Source organism: Telmatherina bonti (genome assembly GCF_933228915.1).
Source record: "Telmatherina bonti genome assembly, chromosome: 3".
In the NCBI taxonomy this organism is placed as follows: Eukaryota; Metazoa; Chordata; class Actinopteri; order Atheriniformes; family Telmatherinidae; genus Telmatherina; species Telmatherina bonti.
This window is the reverse complement of record NC_136621.1, coordinates 18,446,978-18,461,408: the sequence shown is the minus strand read 5'-3', so window position 1 is coordinate 18,461,408 and position 14,431 is coordinate 18,446,978. Positions and strand designations below refer to the sequence as shown.

The following is a 14,431-nucleotide window of genomic DNA, read 5'->3' as shown; positions in this document are numbered from 1 at the left end:
TAAATTCCCAGCAAATGGTTTTGTTTCAGTTTTTTTTTTTTTTTTAATGTTATGAAACATTAATTCAGTCAGAGGATACAATTTATTAACCTTTTCACGGTTTTGTGAGGTCTGCAGAGCACTGAAGTATACGTCTGCAAAATAAAAACAATTGGTTGTAGACTTGAAATATTGTTTAATGGAACAACCGCAGGTATGTACAAAGACGCAGAATCAGAGCTTGCACTGATTATGCAGCCTGAGCCTCGATTCTCTTCTTCCTCAGCTGGAGCCTCCTCTCCCTCTCGTACTCCTTCATACGCATCACATAACTACAAGCACAAAGAAGCACAAAAGCAGAAATATGTTACTTGACACATTTTTACTGATCGGATTGAGACTCTTGAATGAGCTCAAATATTACTACATGTTTAAATGATGCAGCAATTGTGTCATCTTAGTTTAAAATCTGATATTCTGATGAAGTGGAATAATACCAAAAATTGAAGTTTTCGTTCCTTTAAATTTTGTTTAATGAAAAAAAAATAAATAAATTACATATGAAGTAAGGGACATCATCTTATGAAGTCTAACGTGCATAATATATCAGAAACCACTGAGGACAATGCTTAAATGAAATGAAAAATACTTTAATAATCCCCAAAGGGAAATTCAATCATTTAAAATTTAAAAATTTAAAGCTTTGTCAAGCTTCAAGACAAATGTATCAGATTTTACATCGAGATTTATCAGCTCGATGTGACGAGACATGAATTCACATTTCTCAATGTACTGCATGTTACTTTTCATTGTTTTACTGGTGAACCAACTCAAAGGGAAACTAGATTGTTGAGAATTTACACTTCATCTCTTTGTCCAACTGCCTTTCATACTTATACACCAATTATAGCAAGTGTGTTTGCTTAAATCACCACTGTTCCTATAAAAACAACTCAAGTCCAACATTAAAAAAAAGATTTGATCATTTGATATAAAATACTTACTCCTGGTGTTCACAGTAGTCCCAGTCATGTCTCTCATGCTTGCAAGCCAGAAAGTTGGGCCAGTTGTCCCTCTTACACTTCATAAGTTTCAGTAGGTAATGGGCACAGTAGTCCCTCTGCTCCAGAGGCACCTGAGCCAAGTTCATCTGCTCCTGGGTTGCCACCATTTCTGATGAAGGGATACAGATTTTCAGTCATTATTATTTAGTCTTGAATAAAGAATTTTGATTTATTTATCTTTATACTAAATATTAATCTTTGTACAAACACACAAGTCAAACGTTTATATGGCCCGACTGACCCTTGTATGACAGGAAACGAAGTCTTTGTCAAAATTACTACTCTGATTTCAACCTATCTCTAGTTGCCAGCAGTAGGCTGTGCCTGGGGCACGGTTGATGTGCAAGGAACCATAAGCAACAAACCCACCTCTGCTGCCAGCCCCAGATCTTGAAACCAGTTACTCCAGACGCAAATATAATGACCAGTGATTTCACTGTGATTGAACAACTATATTTTGATAAAATATCTGCTTCATTAACAGTCAACCTAAAAATTACATCAAACATTAGGCAAGCAACAGTTCAAAAATAATTTTACAAGTACAAGACATACACAAATAATTATTTACCATTTAGTATTCTGTATTACTAGGCACAGCTTTGTATGTACCAATAGTTATATGTTTATCAAGTATGAACATATTATAAATGTCTCATTTTTGTCTTGTTCATAAATGATATATATATGAAAATTAGCAACAGGCTTAAAAACATTTTGCACATATTTTGAACCAATTGGTGTTGATTTTGGGTCATTTTGCATCTTTTTATGATTGTGTTTGCGTCTCATTTTAATTGCTTCACATTGATTTGAACTGCTATTTAAAATGAGCATCATTACTTGTTTTGTGTCTCCTTTTGTGTTGGCTTACATTTCTGAAAGACTGTGCCTCTATATTTTATATACGGGTACTGCTATGTTCTCATTTTTTACATTTTGTTGTCGTCATTCTGCACATTTTTTATTGTTACTGTTTTTATACACACCACTTTATATCTCATTGTGGTGTGGTTGTAGGTGCACTTTGTTGGCTGTTTTATGCTACTATTATTTGACCAATATATGAAGCCTCTTTTGGAATGCACATCTTTATAAAGCCAGAAATTCAGATTGCTTGTCAAGTAGGAATATTCTGAATTATGCACTATGTGATCTATCATTAATAATATATGAAAAGAGTTCATTAAGAAGCTGGTCGACTGATAAGTATCTTGTTGATCAGAAGGAAATTAGATTTATAAAATGACACCTGACAACTTTGTTAGCCTTAAGCTAACAATTTCGTAGACTAGTTATTATCTTTGATAAGTTAAAGAAGCGAGAGTTGTGTTAAACTCTATCCATTGTGATCAAAGGTTAAATGTTGCAGAGTGTGATTATAAATGAACCCAAAGCGGTCGCAGCGGCACACCGACCTCTTTCTTTCCTCTCTCCGAAGCCAAACTGGGGGTCGAACTCAAATTTCTTCGCTGGGTCCGGTTCCGTGTCCGTTTCGGTGATATACCGCCTGACAAGGTGAGCTCCCATGGTACCGAATGTATTTATACAAAGCTAGCAAATAAATGCAAATATGCCGTCGGCGTATATTTGTTGCTGACGATAAATTTACAGAACAATTCTACAATCTGCCATTCGGTCACCTCCACAGTCCTCCTGCTTTCACTTCCGTCTGCTACCGGATATAAACAGCCGAGCGGTACTTCAGGGGAAAATCTCCCCGCTGAACTGCAGTTCAGTAACAACTGTTCCGCCTGAAGGTGGCTCCAGCTTTCATCGAGGAAACTACCACAATTAAACATATATTGTATAATTAAAATAACAATTATATGCATTTAACATACTTGTGAAAAACTTATAGATTTTAGCTAAACAATGCATATGCTTTTAACTTTGTCCTCCAGGCCCTGAGTGTGTATGAATTGATTTTAGGTCATACTGTCGCACAAAGGTTGTTTGATTGTTACACTTTTGTTGTTCTTAATATTTAATTGAGACGTCTAAATGACCTTTAGTGGATGATATTTCAAGTAAGATTAGTACTGATATTTTTTGTTTTGAACAGATTTAAAGTAAGGAAAGAAACACGTCAAACTTAAATCCAATTAGTGTAAAATTGAACCCACTGTAGGATTTGACAGTAACAGCAGTAACTCCCTAAACAAAATTCTTTTAGTTTAAAATTGTAATACTTTTTCTTAATTAAAACATGCACATGCATACACACACAAACACAAAATACTCAAAAAGAAAATATCAAACTTTTTCTTTTTTTCTTTTTTTTTTTTTAATTTTTCAAGTTTTACAAATGTTTGGAGCTAGTTCCTGGTCAAATTTAATCCATGTCAATTTGGATGGATTTTAGATTTACCGCTGTTGTCCATGTCAAAGAAAAATGGTTGTTTTAAAGCATCTTGCACTTCTAAAACTATAAAAATCCCTTTTTAAATATTTTTATGTGGCAGTAGTTCCAAGTTCCAAGGAAAACCTGTGACGAGAATTGTGTATCCCCACCACATTAGCCCAGGTTCTTGCAGAGACAGACACATGGTAATCTTTACGCAGGTTGATGGAAAAATCTTGAAATAATAAATAACAAGGAGTTATTGTGTATTATATCTATAAGGAGAACTCAACCAGAGGCCAGAGTAATGCCTGTAATGCATTGTTTTTAAAGAAAAGAAATATTTACATTTGAATCAGTTTTGACTGGATGGGTGGTGGTGGTGTAGCTTTTGTAACCATATATTGGGACCTGAATTGGCATTTTAGTAACATATAATGCACAGCAAGTCCTTGATTTGATCTCCCATGATGACGAGGCTGATTGACTGGAGGAGACTGTTTCAGAGCAGGAATGTACTTGTTCAAGGAATGATTGTTATAATCAGCTACCAGCAGCTTTAGAGTGTTCTTGACATTTTCAAATGCAATTAAATTTATTCAGTCTATGTTTTTAAAAATTTTTTCCTGCATCTTAAAAAACAAGACACAATACTGTGTGATATTAAATGCTTTTCTTGAAAAATGAATAATGTAAAAACCCAAAAAGACATACCTTTGGTTTTCTGAAACATTTATTTAGGATTATCCACATAATTATTATTATGAGGTAATAAATAATTTATTTCTATTATTTAAACATTGTGAATAGTTTGAAAGTTCAAAATTTTGTGTAAACGGTCCCATTCAGCAAATGTGTGGTCCAGGTCAAAATAGACCACCTGACCTACACTTTAAAGGTATAAATTTTAACATTATTTAAGCTTTTTTTCTGTTTGGTTTTTTTTTTGTTTTTTTGTTTTTTTCAAAGGGTCCGAGCTCTTTCATAAGTTGTCACATCTCAGACTTTAATGTAATTAACTTGTTAGGATAGCTTATCAACTTTCATTGCAACAAAATGCCATCCAAATCTGATATATTAAAATAACTGATGTGTAGCTATTTAAAGCTATAAAATCCTACACCTAAAGTAATTTCCTCACCTGGAAATTGACAAGAAGCATTTTATAGGAACAGTGGAGATCAGACTGATGTCTAAAAGCAAAAAGTCTTCATGTAATAATGACACGTAGGGTTTCATTCAAGATCAATCAAAAGTAGATTTTTCAAAACAGAAGATCATCAAACACACTGTTGTTGCTGCAGGCCTGATTTATTCATTTATCTGTGAAGATGAAGTATAACCTTTTAGTAGTAAAGAGTACAGCTACTTTTGGGGAGACACTGCACAATTTCATAAAAGAATAATATTTCTTTAACTATTAAACACAAGGGTGGATTGATTCTGCTTTGGGCCTGTCTTACAGCCAAAGGCTTAAGAAACATTAACAATGGATACAATGAAGTATCAAATATTTCTGGAAGTTTTATTTAATCAAGAACTTAAGGCAAAAATGGATGGAAATGTAGACACACTTTAAAGAAGCTGTGAAAAGTCCCACAGTCCAAGGATATCAAGTCTAGGTGAAGAATAGGTGGATCGCACTGAAACAGGAACTGAAAACTCCTAAATGGCTAGCTCACCCTCACTCCTAAGCAGAATATAGCAATGACAGTAAACCTAACATGCATGTCTTTGGATGGTGGGAGAACACCAGAGTAATCAAGGGAGTCCATGCATACACAGGGTGAACATGCAAACTCCAAACAGAAAGGCCTGATTCAAATAGGTGAGCTTTGTCGAAGCGTGTCCAACATTTAATGGTAGTGTGTGACATTAAGAGCTGCAAATCTGCTTCACATTTCATAGCAGAGACGGGTGACAGAGAAAACCAAATTATGAGTATTCAGGTTCAAATATATATTTTTGAAAAACAAGCACTTTCAGCTTTTGAAACAATTTCAGACCTTTATATTAGATTTTATGTTTCATTCATCTAATCAGTTCACTTATTCACTGATAGAGATCATCATCACCCTCCACTCTGTACAGATTCGACCTGCCTGACCCAGAGCCCGACCCGGGCTCCTGACTTCCAGACCGAGTCCCAGTCGCAGAGGGGAACCTGGAGTGGGTGGGGGAGATTAGAATGAGGTGGGAATATATCTAAAAACATTAAAGACCAGCTTGTTATGACTACATGTCACTGCTACATTTCCTGTGTGTGTTTACCTGAAGTTTCCAAAGCCTCGGCTCTGCTGTAGAGTTTGAGCAAACATCTCATATTTACGGATGTCATTGTCACTGACAGAGCGGCGGGCGAACCGCATCGCCTCTTCAAAGTGGTCCTTCCTGATCTCTGGGACTGGATCGAAGTCCTCATCCTGCACACAGAAGGAGAGATGAAGGCTGTATGCAAAAACAATACACACGTTTCTGCATGTGTGTGTTCCCAGTCCAAAGGCTGAGAGTTACAAAACACACAGCCGCCCTTTAGGGAACTCCTATTCTTTCACAGTCCCTTACTGCACCAAGCACACACAGCCTGGAACACCTTTGAGATGTGACTTTGTGTGTGTGTTGATATGAAAGCAGTCAAAATGACCCAAAGTCGACTCCTCGGTTTGATACAAATCATGTTGTGTGAACATGTAAAAATGAAGAGCAGCGGCGGAAGCTGACCATGGGGATGCCTGGTCTGCTCTGTCTCTGACGCTCAGCCTTGATCTCAGCCTCAATGGCCTCTCGGATAGCCAGCTTGCAAGCCCGCTGACATATTTCTGTCAGGTCAGCTCCAGAAAATCCTTCTGTGATGCCAGATAGAAATTCCAAATCCACATCCTACAGACAGTAGGAGTAAAAAGAACAGGAAGAGAACAAAACTAAGCTTTATCAAATATCTTTTCGGTCCATTTCTCTTATTCTTTGTGTCTCTAGTTCGAACAAAAGTGAGCCAAAGAGAAAATGCATTCACTCAGGAACTGCAGCATGATTATCTTAAATAGAACTTGGTTTAAATTTACAAATTAATTTAATTGTTTTATGGCAGTTTTGTAATGTAAAGTATGTTTTTTAATTAAAAGATTAATTAAATAAATATGATATACAAAATCTGTATTTTTACCTATGTTACTAAGGAAAATAATATAAACATCATACCATGAACAAGTCAGAATTAGACACTTTTGATGTTGTTTACTGAATAACTTTGATGTCCAAATGAACAAAAGAAGGATTTTACTGTAAAATGTATCACTAACTTTTGCAACAGGAGATTTGCGCAGGTTAGCTTTAAGAATTGCTGTGCGGGAGGATTTGTCAGGGAGTGGGATGTAGATGAGCTGGTCCAGACGACCCGGCCGCAGGATGGCTGGATCTATTATGTCTGGTCTGGTGTGATGAGACGAGGAATGACAAGAAATCAGGAAAGACTTGAATCTAATAAGTATTAATAACAAATACAGACATACCTGTTTGTAGCACCTATGATGAAAACATTCTTTTTGTCGGACATGCCGTCCATCTCTGTGAGAATCTGATTTATGACTCTGTCAGCTGCACCACCTGCATCCCCTGCCCCACCTCCTCTTGATTTGGCAATGGAGTCTAACTCGTCAAAAAATAAGATGCAGGGGGCTGCCTGTCTGGCCTGGGAAAGGTCAGAAAGGATTTAGGGTCAAAAAGGATAAGCTTGTGATCTGAAAAGATCACAAAAACTTCCGAAAGGTGCCGTTTATCTATTCTTCTGTGGTTTCATTCTCACCTTATCAAACACGTCTCTGACATTAGCCTCTGACTCTCCAAACCACATAGTGAGCATCTCAGGACCTTTGATGGAGACAAAGTTTGCTTGACACTCATTGGCGATAGCCTTCGCCAGGAGAGTTTTGCCACAGCCTGGGGGACCATAGAATAAAACCCCACGCGACGGTGTCATCCCAAACTTCAGGAACTTGTCAGGATACTCGACTGGGTACTGAGGAAAGACAAAGTTTCATGGATTTCTGCTCAAAGTTGTGTTTCTACTATTGTACAGAGGTGAGTCTTTCTTCCACCTGAACAAGTTCTTGAAGTTCTCTCTTGACCTCCTCCAGCCCACCAATGTCCTCCCAGTTCACTTGAGGCACCTCTGCAACCGTCTCTCTCAGAGCTGATGGGTTGCTCTGACCAAGTGCCCACTGAAGGCGGTGGGGCATGATGGTGTTACAGAAAAGATCATCTTTTGTTAACGAATATACATATCTAGCTCACATTTCTGCATTCATTAAGTGCACTTCTGTACACACATCAAGACTGGAGTAACTTAAGTCTGTATGAACTGAGTATGTTTAGTACTTGGAAGTCATCCATAGTGACAGCAAGTGAGTTGAGCAGGTCAGCATCTATGGTTTCATCCTCCAGATCTATCAGGGTCATCTTTTTGCGGATGGCCTGCAGAGCAGCTTCTGAGCACAAAGCAGCCAGGTCAGCACCAACATGGCCGTGGGTCTCTGCAGCAATCTAACATATAGTACGTTAAACAAAACAACACAAAATGATCATTTTAAAAAAGTGTTGGCTCCATAATTAATGACAATTAATATGATGATATCTTAAATCTAGACAGTTGCAGAGTGTACAGACACAAGTCAGAATTATTGTCAAACCTGAACTATAACTTTCAGATTTCATAATGTTTTCCAAAACAAATGCAGACATTATTTTTGTATAAGTAGAGTATTTTGAATAAAGTGTACATTTGTTAGACAAAACAAAATGTTGACTGTTGCTGTGTGAACAATTAATTAGGTCAATTGGGCACAAGTAAGTCCTGAGAATAAAAAGGTCATCTTAGCAAGGCAGAGTCTCAGAAGATGGGCAGAGGTTTAGCTTTCTGTAAAATAAAATAAAAACTCAGAAACTACAATGTAAAATTATGAACAGCTTAAAGATTTCATTATGTTTAGTACATAATATCATTATGAGACATTGCAGTGTGAAAGTGACACAATAAAAAATCAATACTGATCGGCTGTGAGCTTCAGGGATTCAGGTGAAACTGTGAAAAACCAGCATGAATCTTGGCCCTGGCACAGGAACACTTCTGCCATTCATAACCTTTACCAAAGTTCACCATGCAACCCACAAATGCAGGTTAAAACTCTGCTGTGCATATGTGAACATTCATTCATTAATTTCCTAAACCGCTTAATCCAATTCAGGGTTGCAGGAAAGCTGGAGCCTATCCCAGCTGGCTTAAGGTGAAAGGCAGGTTATACGCTGGACAGCTCGCCACTCCATTGCAGGGCGCATATGTGAACATGATCCAGAAATATCGCCATCTTCTTTTGGACAAAGCTAATTTCAAATGAACTGAGGCTAAATTAAACATTTCTTTTATCCATCTATGTCGTATCAGCTTGTACCATTCTTCCTCTCATGTGTTTAAAAGCCCTTAAATGATTGTAGGAGCAACTTTTGAAATGCATGATTTCACTACTCTAAAAGGTTTACAAAACCATTCAGAAAGAGTCCCAGTCTGCCTAAAACATTTCTTTTTTTTGTTACAGTCCCCCTACATGTTAGATGTGTACTTCTTGCCACCACTCTACTACTACTACTACTACTACTACTACTACTACTACTACTACTACTACTACTACTACTACTACTACTACTACTACTACTACTACTACTCAACACTTCACATCAACCATACTGTAGTTTGTTCTTTACCTGTCAGGTTCATATTGCTGTCTATTAATGAACTTAATACTTTCCATTTCCAGAGCTTAGCTTTCCTTACACCATAAAACATTACTCCACAAATATTGAACTGGTTCTCTGAACTATTTAATAAGTCTGGTATTTGTTTACATTGTTTGTGTGGTATTCTCGTTGATCCTTCCTCAAGTCTATGGATCAAACAGGCTCAAATAATCGCAGCAAGTTGTTGCAATGTTACCCTGAAGCTCTTTTGATATCTTACTAAAATTAACCAGCCTTTAACTGGATTGTGCAGAACTGGACAACAAAATGTTGGGAGGTCCATTTTATTCAATCAATATATATACTGTATATATATACATATTTAGTGCTCAACAGATTATTTTAATTGCAGCGTAGTCTATGAAGCTAAAACTACTTAATGGAGATATGAAAACTCCTTTTGGGCACTTAAACTTAAGCTTTTTAATCCTTTAAGCTTTTATGTTGTTTAACTTGCTTTTTTCTCACCCTCTCCAGGTCAACGTCATCAGCCAGTTTCATGTTTTTAGTGTGAATCTGCAGGATCTCCAGTCTACCAGTCGAGTCTGGGATTCCAATGTCAATCTCACGGTCAAACCTGCCTGGAGAGGCATCACAGCATCCGTTAGTATATATCTGTGTGTGCATTACTGCATTCGTTTTGCATGAGTGTGTGACTATTCTTACCAAAGCGTCTCAGAGCCGGGTCAATGCTGTTCGGTCGGTTTGTAGCTGCCATGACAACCACATGAGCTCTTTGCTTTAAACCATCCATCAGGGTCAGGAGCTGTGACACTATACGCCTCTCCACTTCACCGTGAGTCTATGCACACACACACACACACACATACAGGCAGTCATACAAACGACAAAAGGAAGAAACGATTGTGGAGATGTGACACCCACTTTGTATTTGCTGAATTCCTCTGGCTTACCTTTTCCCTCTTGGGGGCAATAGCATCCAGCTCATCGATGAAGATGATGGCTGGAGCGTTGTTCTCTGCTTCCTGAAACGCTTTTCTGAGGTTGCTTTCTGACTCTCCTGCTAGCTTACTCATGATTTCTGGGCCTGTTCACAGAATAATTGTATGCAGTGAGCCACAAATAAGTGATCTCCAAGCTAACCAGCACTGTTACATATGAAACAAGCCTTACCATTGATAAGAAAGAAGAAAGCACCAGTTTCATTGGCCACAGCTCGAGCCACCAGGGTCTTCCCTGTACCTGCAGGGCCATACAGGAGGATGCCTCTGGGGGGCTGAAATTATGAAAAGAGAATATCTTCATAGACTATGCTGCAATTAAAATAATCTGTTTAGGACTAAATATATATATATATATATATATATATATATATATATACATACATATGTATGCACTTTTTATTTTTATTTTGTATGTATAAGTGACAACACCTTCACTCCTATAGCTTTGAAGAGTCCTGGATGTCTGAGAGGAAGCTCTACCATCTCTTTGATCTGTGCCAGCTGCTTCCGACAGCCTCCAATGTCATCATAACCAATGTCGTTCAGACTCTCTTCTTCATCCTGTCACAGAAAGTGCCGTTCATTCACATTGATTATGTCTGGATTGGAGTATTGCAATTCCGTTAATTATGGTCTTGACCACTTGACTCTTCATGGACTCAAACTGGCTCAAAATGCAGCTGCCGATGTGCTGACTGGGAGGAGATGATGCAATCACATCACCACCGTCTTTGCTGATTTCCTTTGGTCCTGCGTCAGTTTTACGATCATTTCCAGAGTTTTTTCTGTCTGTCTCTGCATGAGAGCTGCTAAGTCACTTTGTGGTTTTACAGCCCATTCATTTTGCACTTTTAAACATAGTCAAGATTGACTTTCTGCTTGTCTTTCAATGGTTTTATGCATTTTTATTGTTCTAATTATTTGCTGTATCGTTCCTATTGTTTTGTTGTTTTTATTTGTTATATTAGTTGATAAACTTGAACTTGTACTTGATCACGGAGCAGATCAAGGTGCATTGATAAATACATCAATAGTGGTGATAATGATTAAAGCTTAAACAACTTTTTAAAAATTGAAATGACCAAGAAATTGATAAGACTGCACCAAGTTTTTCTGATCTATTGTTATGTTTGGGTATTACTCTGCAATGCAAGACCAGTGGTTGCTGATCTTGACTATGCAAATGGAAGTATACGCCAAAACTGATGTTACAATAATCGGAGTGCAGGACACTTCCCCTTCTGGTTTTTGGAACAATGTTTTCATGTGAAGCACATTTTTTAAAAAAGAAAGGAAAACAGGTATAGTATCAGAGAAAGGTGTGTAAGCAAGCTAATCTGTACAGGTGCATGCAGAAGCTGTCAAAACAAAAAAGTTGCATAACCCACAGTGAAGGTGAATAATTTCTGGACTTTGAGAATATGCTGCTTCTTTCACTGCTTCATTTCAGTGGGCTGTAATCACATCTGTGATATAGGTACCAGGTTTGTAGGAATGTGTAAGTGCCATAATAGACTTATTTATACTTAAATGATCAGGTACCTTTTGTTAAAAAAAAAAAAAAAGAAGACACTTTAACCTTTCAACATTGTATGACTTATATGTAATACATACTGTTTGTGAGACCTTTTATATGACTGTATGGTTAAAAAAAAACTTTGCTAAAAACTGTGTTGTACTGTGTTTTCTTCCATACTCTTTGCACTGCAATGATGTTGAAGTAATGTAATAAATAGTAAATATCTTCAAATTATTCACATTTTTTATTTATTTTTACATTTTGTTAAAGGTCCAAATAATGACTTTGGATAAAAGAAATAATTATTTTCTCCCAATCACTACTTGGGTTAGGCATTCTCTAAAACACCTCCATTGTTAATTGCGTAGTCAGTGGAGTTGGAGCATGGACAGGACATAGATTTTATTATTTGTAAACTAATAACATCTTATAAATTATTTATTTAGTATTGGGGGTCTCTGATGTCCTCTATGCCTTCTGAGCAGCTGAATCGTTCTTGTTCATTCTTGCACAGTTTGGCACTTGTAGATCCTCCAGCACCCTGCCCTTCAGCAGAGTTGGAAAAAGAGTACCTTCATACACAGAGTTATATATTTTCACCTCTCTTTTGATTGGCTGCCCCTCGCAGTAGATGACTGTGTCTGGGGCAACAATGCAGTGAGGACTGGGGTCTGTCTCCACCACCTTGAACTCCACTGCCCGCATGCTCCCTCTCACCAGGAAGATGTCGCCTGACGACAGAGACAACATGTGTCTTCACTCTCAGGTGCATGATGTGGTGGCTTACTGCGTCATCATGGGACAAACGCAGCAGATTTTTATTGTGCTGAAAACTGGTACCTTTGTGAACTGGTCGGTAAGCTTCCAGGAAGTATGGCTTGAGGAAAACCTCAAAAAGGTTCCCTGTCAGGCCCTCAATGGTGTCATCAATAGGGAGGACATGGATCTTTTTCCCATACTTGATATCAGGGCATGCGTGGATGCTGTGATATCATACTGGATAAACAAACTGATTTCCACATTTTAGTCCACAAAAACACGAAAGCCCTACCTGATGACATCACCAAGCCGAACGCGCAGGTTGTTGCGCGTGACTCGGTTCATCCGGACCCGTTCATCCCCACAGGTTTCATCCGTCAGGACGATACCTACTGTTTGTCGCCGCTTTCGTCCCCTCAGTACCACCGTATCACCTCGAAAGAGCTGCAACTCCTCTGTCTTATTCTAGTGTTGACACACAAGTCTTATGAAAAAAAAAAAATACACATGCATGACTCTCTTGTTGACTGTTTACAACTCACGCACAAACACACCTGCGAGAGGCTGACAATGCTGCTGTCTTCACTGAGAGCTTCGTCCACGATGAGTCTGTTTGGTCTGTGTTTCTGCTTCAGGATGGCCGTGGAGAAATCTTCTCCCTTTGGACTTCCAAAACAAGAGACACATTGAAGCCCACACATGCAGGCAGGCTCTGCAGACCAAGATCTGATTTCCTCATGTGACTTTGTGCTGCATTTAGAACTGCTTTGAACTGCATGCAGCAAACTTTTTATTCTGACTCAATAAACTTGGTAATAACACAAACGTTTCTCAAGAAAGCTTAGAGAAACAAGCAGTAATGTATACTGGATAGAAAATGTTCATAATTAATTTATTGTTTTGCATGACTACACACACACACACACACACACACATAAACAAATTGTAGTCATGCAGCTGTTTCACTCACTCTGCTCCTCCTGAGCCTGGCATGTCTGCTCTCTTTTCTCTCCTCAGAGTTTAGCCTCAATTTTCCACGGTCCTTGCGTGCTTGCTGCAGAAATATTCAGGAACGAAGGTGGTATCTTTAACAGTTTTCAAATTATATATGTTCAGCCTTGGTGAGAAGTTCCCAGCAGTCTCTGTGTTTTCTTCTTCCTCACTTGCTTCAGCACATTTCCAGAAGCTACAGTCTGCTTGTTTATTAGAGGAGGTATAAATATGCTCATCTGCTTCCCCGTCTTATTATAACCCCATCACAGACGCACACACATTTGCGTACACATACAGAGATCACAAGCACTTACCTTGGAGAGTATCCCAGAACAGATAGTGTGATATTTCCTCCTACCTCTGCTACTCACCAGCAAATGCAAGCAGAAGTCTAACTGGTCCTTACTACTGTGAAATACTAATCTAAATAGTCTCTGTGCATTTTTTATTTTCAAAAATAAATACATAAATAAAAAGATCTCCAATATCGTTTCTCATCTTCGGGATAAGTCCTCTTGTGAAAGGCAGCATGGTGTTTCCTCTTTTGACTCCTTGTGACTGAAAGGAGGTGCTGTTGCTGGTTCGTTGCCTCCCACCTCGCATGTGAAGGTTTGTGTTTGGCATGAACATGCAGACCTCCCATACACCCCACACCCCTTCAAAATAATAATAATAATAATAATAAGGCCAACAACACATGAATAATATGTTTTGCACAACAGAACATTCACACACGGGTATTTTAATGTTAAACTTTTATTACTAAAGAATGTCCTTTAATGAGAAACAGACAAGCAAAAAGGGTGAAGACACACTGGTTGTTCTCTTTGTGAGAACCAGGACTGAAAAACAGCTGTTCTCTCCAACAGACTTTAACAAATAATAACAAAATTCTGTTAACACCGTAAAGACAATTAAAAGCAAGAGGTAGAGGAGTTTTAAATGCACAAGGAAGCCGTGGATCTGATTTTAACATCCATCAATTTGTCATAAGTTAAGATCAATATGCTGACAAAAATAA

At 38.1% G+C, this 14,431-nt stretch overlaps 2 protein-coding genes across 2 annotated transcripts; both read right to left on the bottom strand.

The window, feature by feature from the left end:
* Positions 1 to 161: 161 nt before the first annotated feature.
* On the bottom strand, positions 162 to 2,714 carry ndufb7 (NADH:ubiquinone oxidoreductase subunit B7). Its single transcript, XM_079238340.1, has 3 exons — positions 2,462 to 2,714; positions 984 to 1,152; positions 162 to 311 (listed from the first exon to the last, which is right to left on the bottom strand). The coding sequence occupies exons 1-3, from the start codon at positions 2,571 to 2,573 to the stop codon at positions 230 to 232; spliced, it is 363 nt and encodes a 120-aa protein (XP_079094466.1). The 5' UTR covers positions 2,574 to 2,714; the 3' UTR covers positions 162 to 229.
* A 1,965-nt stretch (positions 2,715 to 4,679) lies between these two features.
* LOC306754305 (transitional endoplasmic reticulum ATPase-like) lies at positions 4,680 to 13,979 on the bottom strand. The gene is made up of 19 exons (XM_079238265.1): positions 13,725 to 13,979; positions 13,388 to 13,471; positions 12,972 to 13,083; positions 12,710 to 12,882; positions 12,499 to 12,641; positions 12,259 to 12,389; positions 10,569 to 10,700; positions 10,309 to 10,411; positions 10,089 to 10,222; positions 9,841 to 9,976; positions 9,643 to 9,755; positions 7,762 to 7,926; positions 7,482 to 7,604; positions 7,190 to 7,402; positions 6,897 to 7,075; positions 6,687 to 6,816; positions 6,109 to 6,267; positions 5,659 to 5,810; positions 4,680 to 5,551 (listed from the first exon to the last, which is right to left on the bottom strand). Exons 2-19 carry the CDS (start codon positions 13,408 to 13,410, stop codon positions 5,440 to 5,442), a joined length of 2,433 nt encoding a protein of 810 aa, XP_079094391.1. The 5' UTR covers positions 13,411 to 13,471; positions 13,725 to 13,979; the 3' UTR covers positions 4,680 to 5,439.
* Positions 13,980 to 14,431: the final 452 nt, after the last annotated feature.

What these genes read in the sequence shown, in the direction of transcription:
- LOC306754305 (XM_079238265.1), bottom strand. Translation starts at nt 13,410, where the DNA reads ATGCCAGGCTCAGGAGGAGCAGA. An exon ending in CCAGGCTCAGGAGGAGCAGA is followed by an intron (nt 13,084 to 13,387) that starts GTGAGTGAAACA and finishes TTGTTTTGGAAG; the next exon opens with TCCAAAGGGAGAAGATTTCT. An exon ending in TCAGAGACGTGTTTGATAAG is followed by an intron (nt 7,076 to 7,189) that starts GTGAGAATGAAA and finishes GACCTTTCCCAG; the next exon opens with GCCAGACAGGCAGCCCCCTG.
- ndufb7 (XM_079238340.1), bottom strand. Translation starts at nt 2,573, where the DNA reads ATGGGAGCTCACCTTGTCAGGCGGTATATCACCGAAACGGACACGGAA. An exon ending in CGGAGAGAGGAAAGAAAGAG is followed by an intron (nt 1,153 to 2,461) that starts GTCGGTGTGCCG and finishes TCCCTTCATCAG; the next exon opens with AAATGGTGGCAACCCAGGAG. An exon ending in GACTACTGTGAACACCAGGA is followed by an intron (nt 312 to 983) that starts GTAAGTATTTTA and finishes TTGTGCTTGTAG; the next exon opens with TTATGTGATGCGTATGAAGG.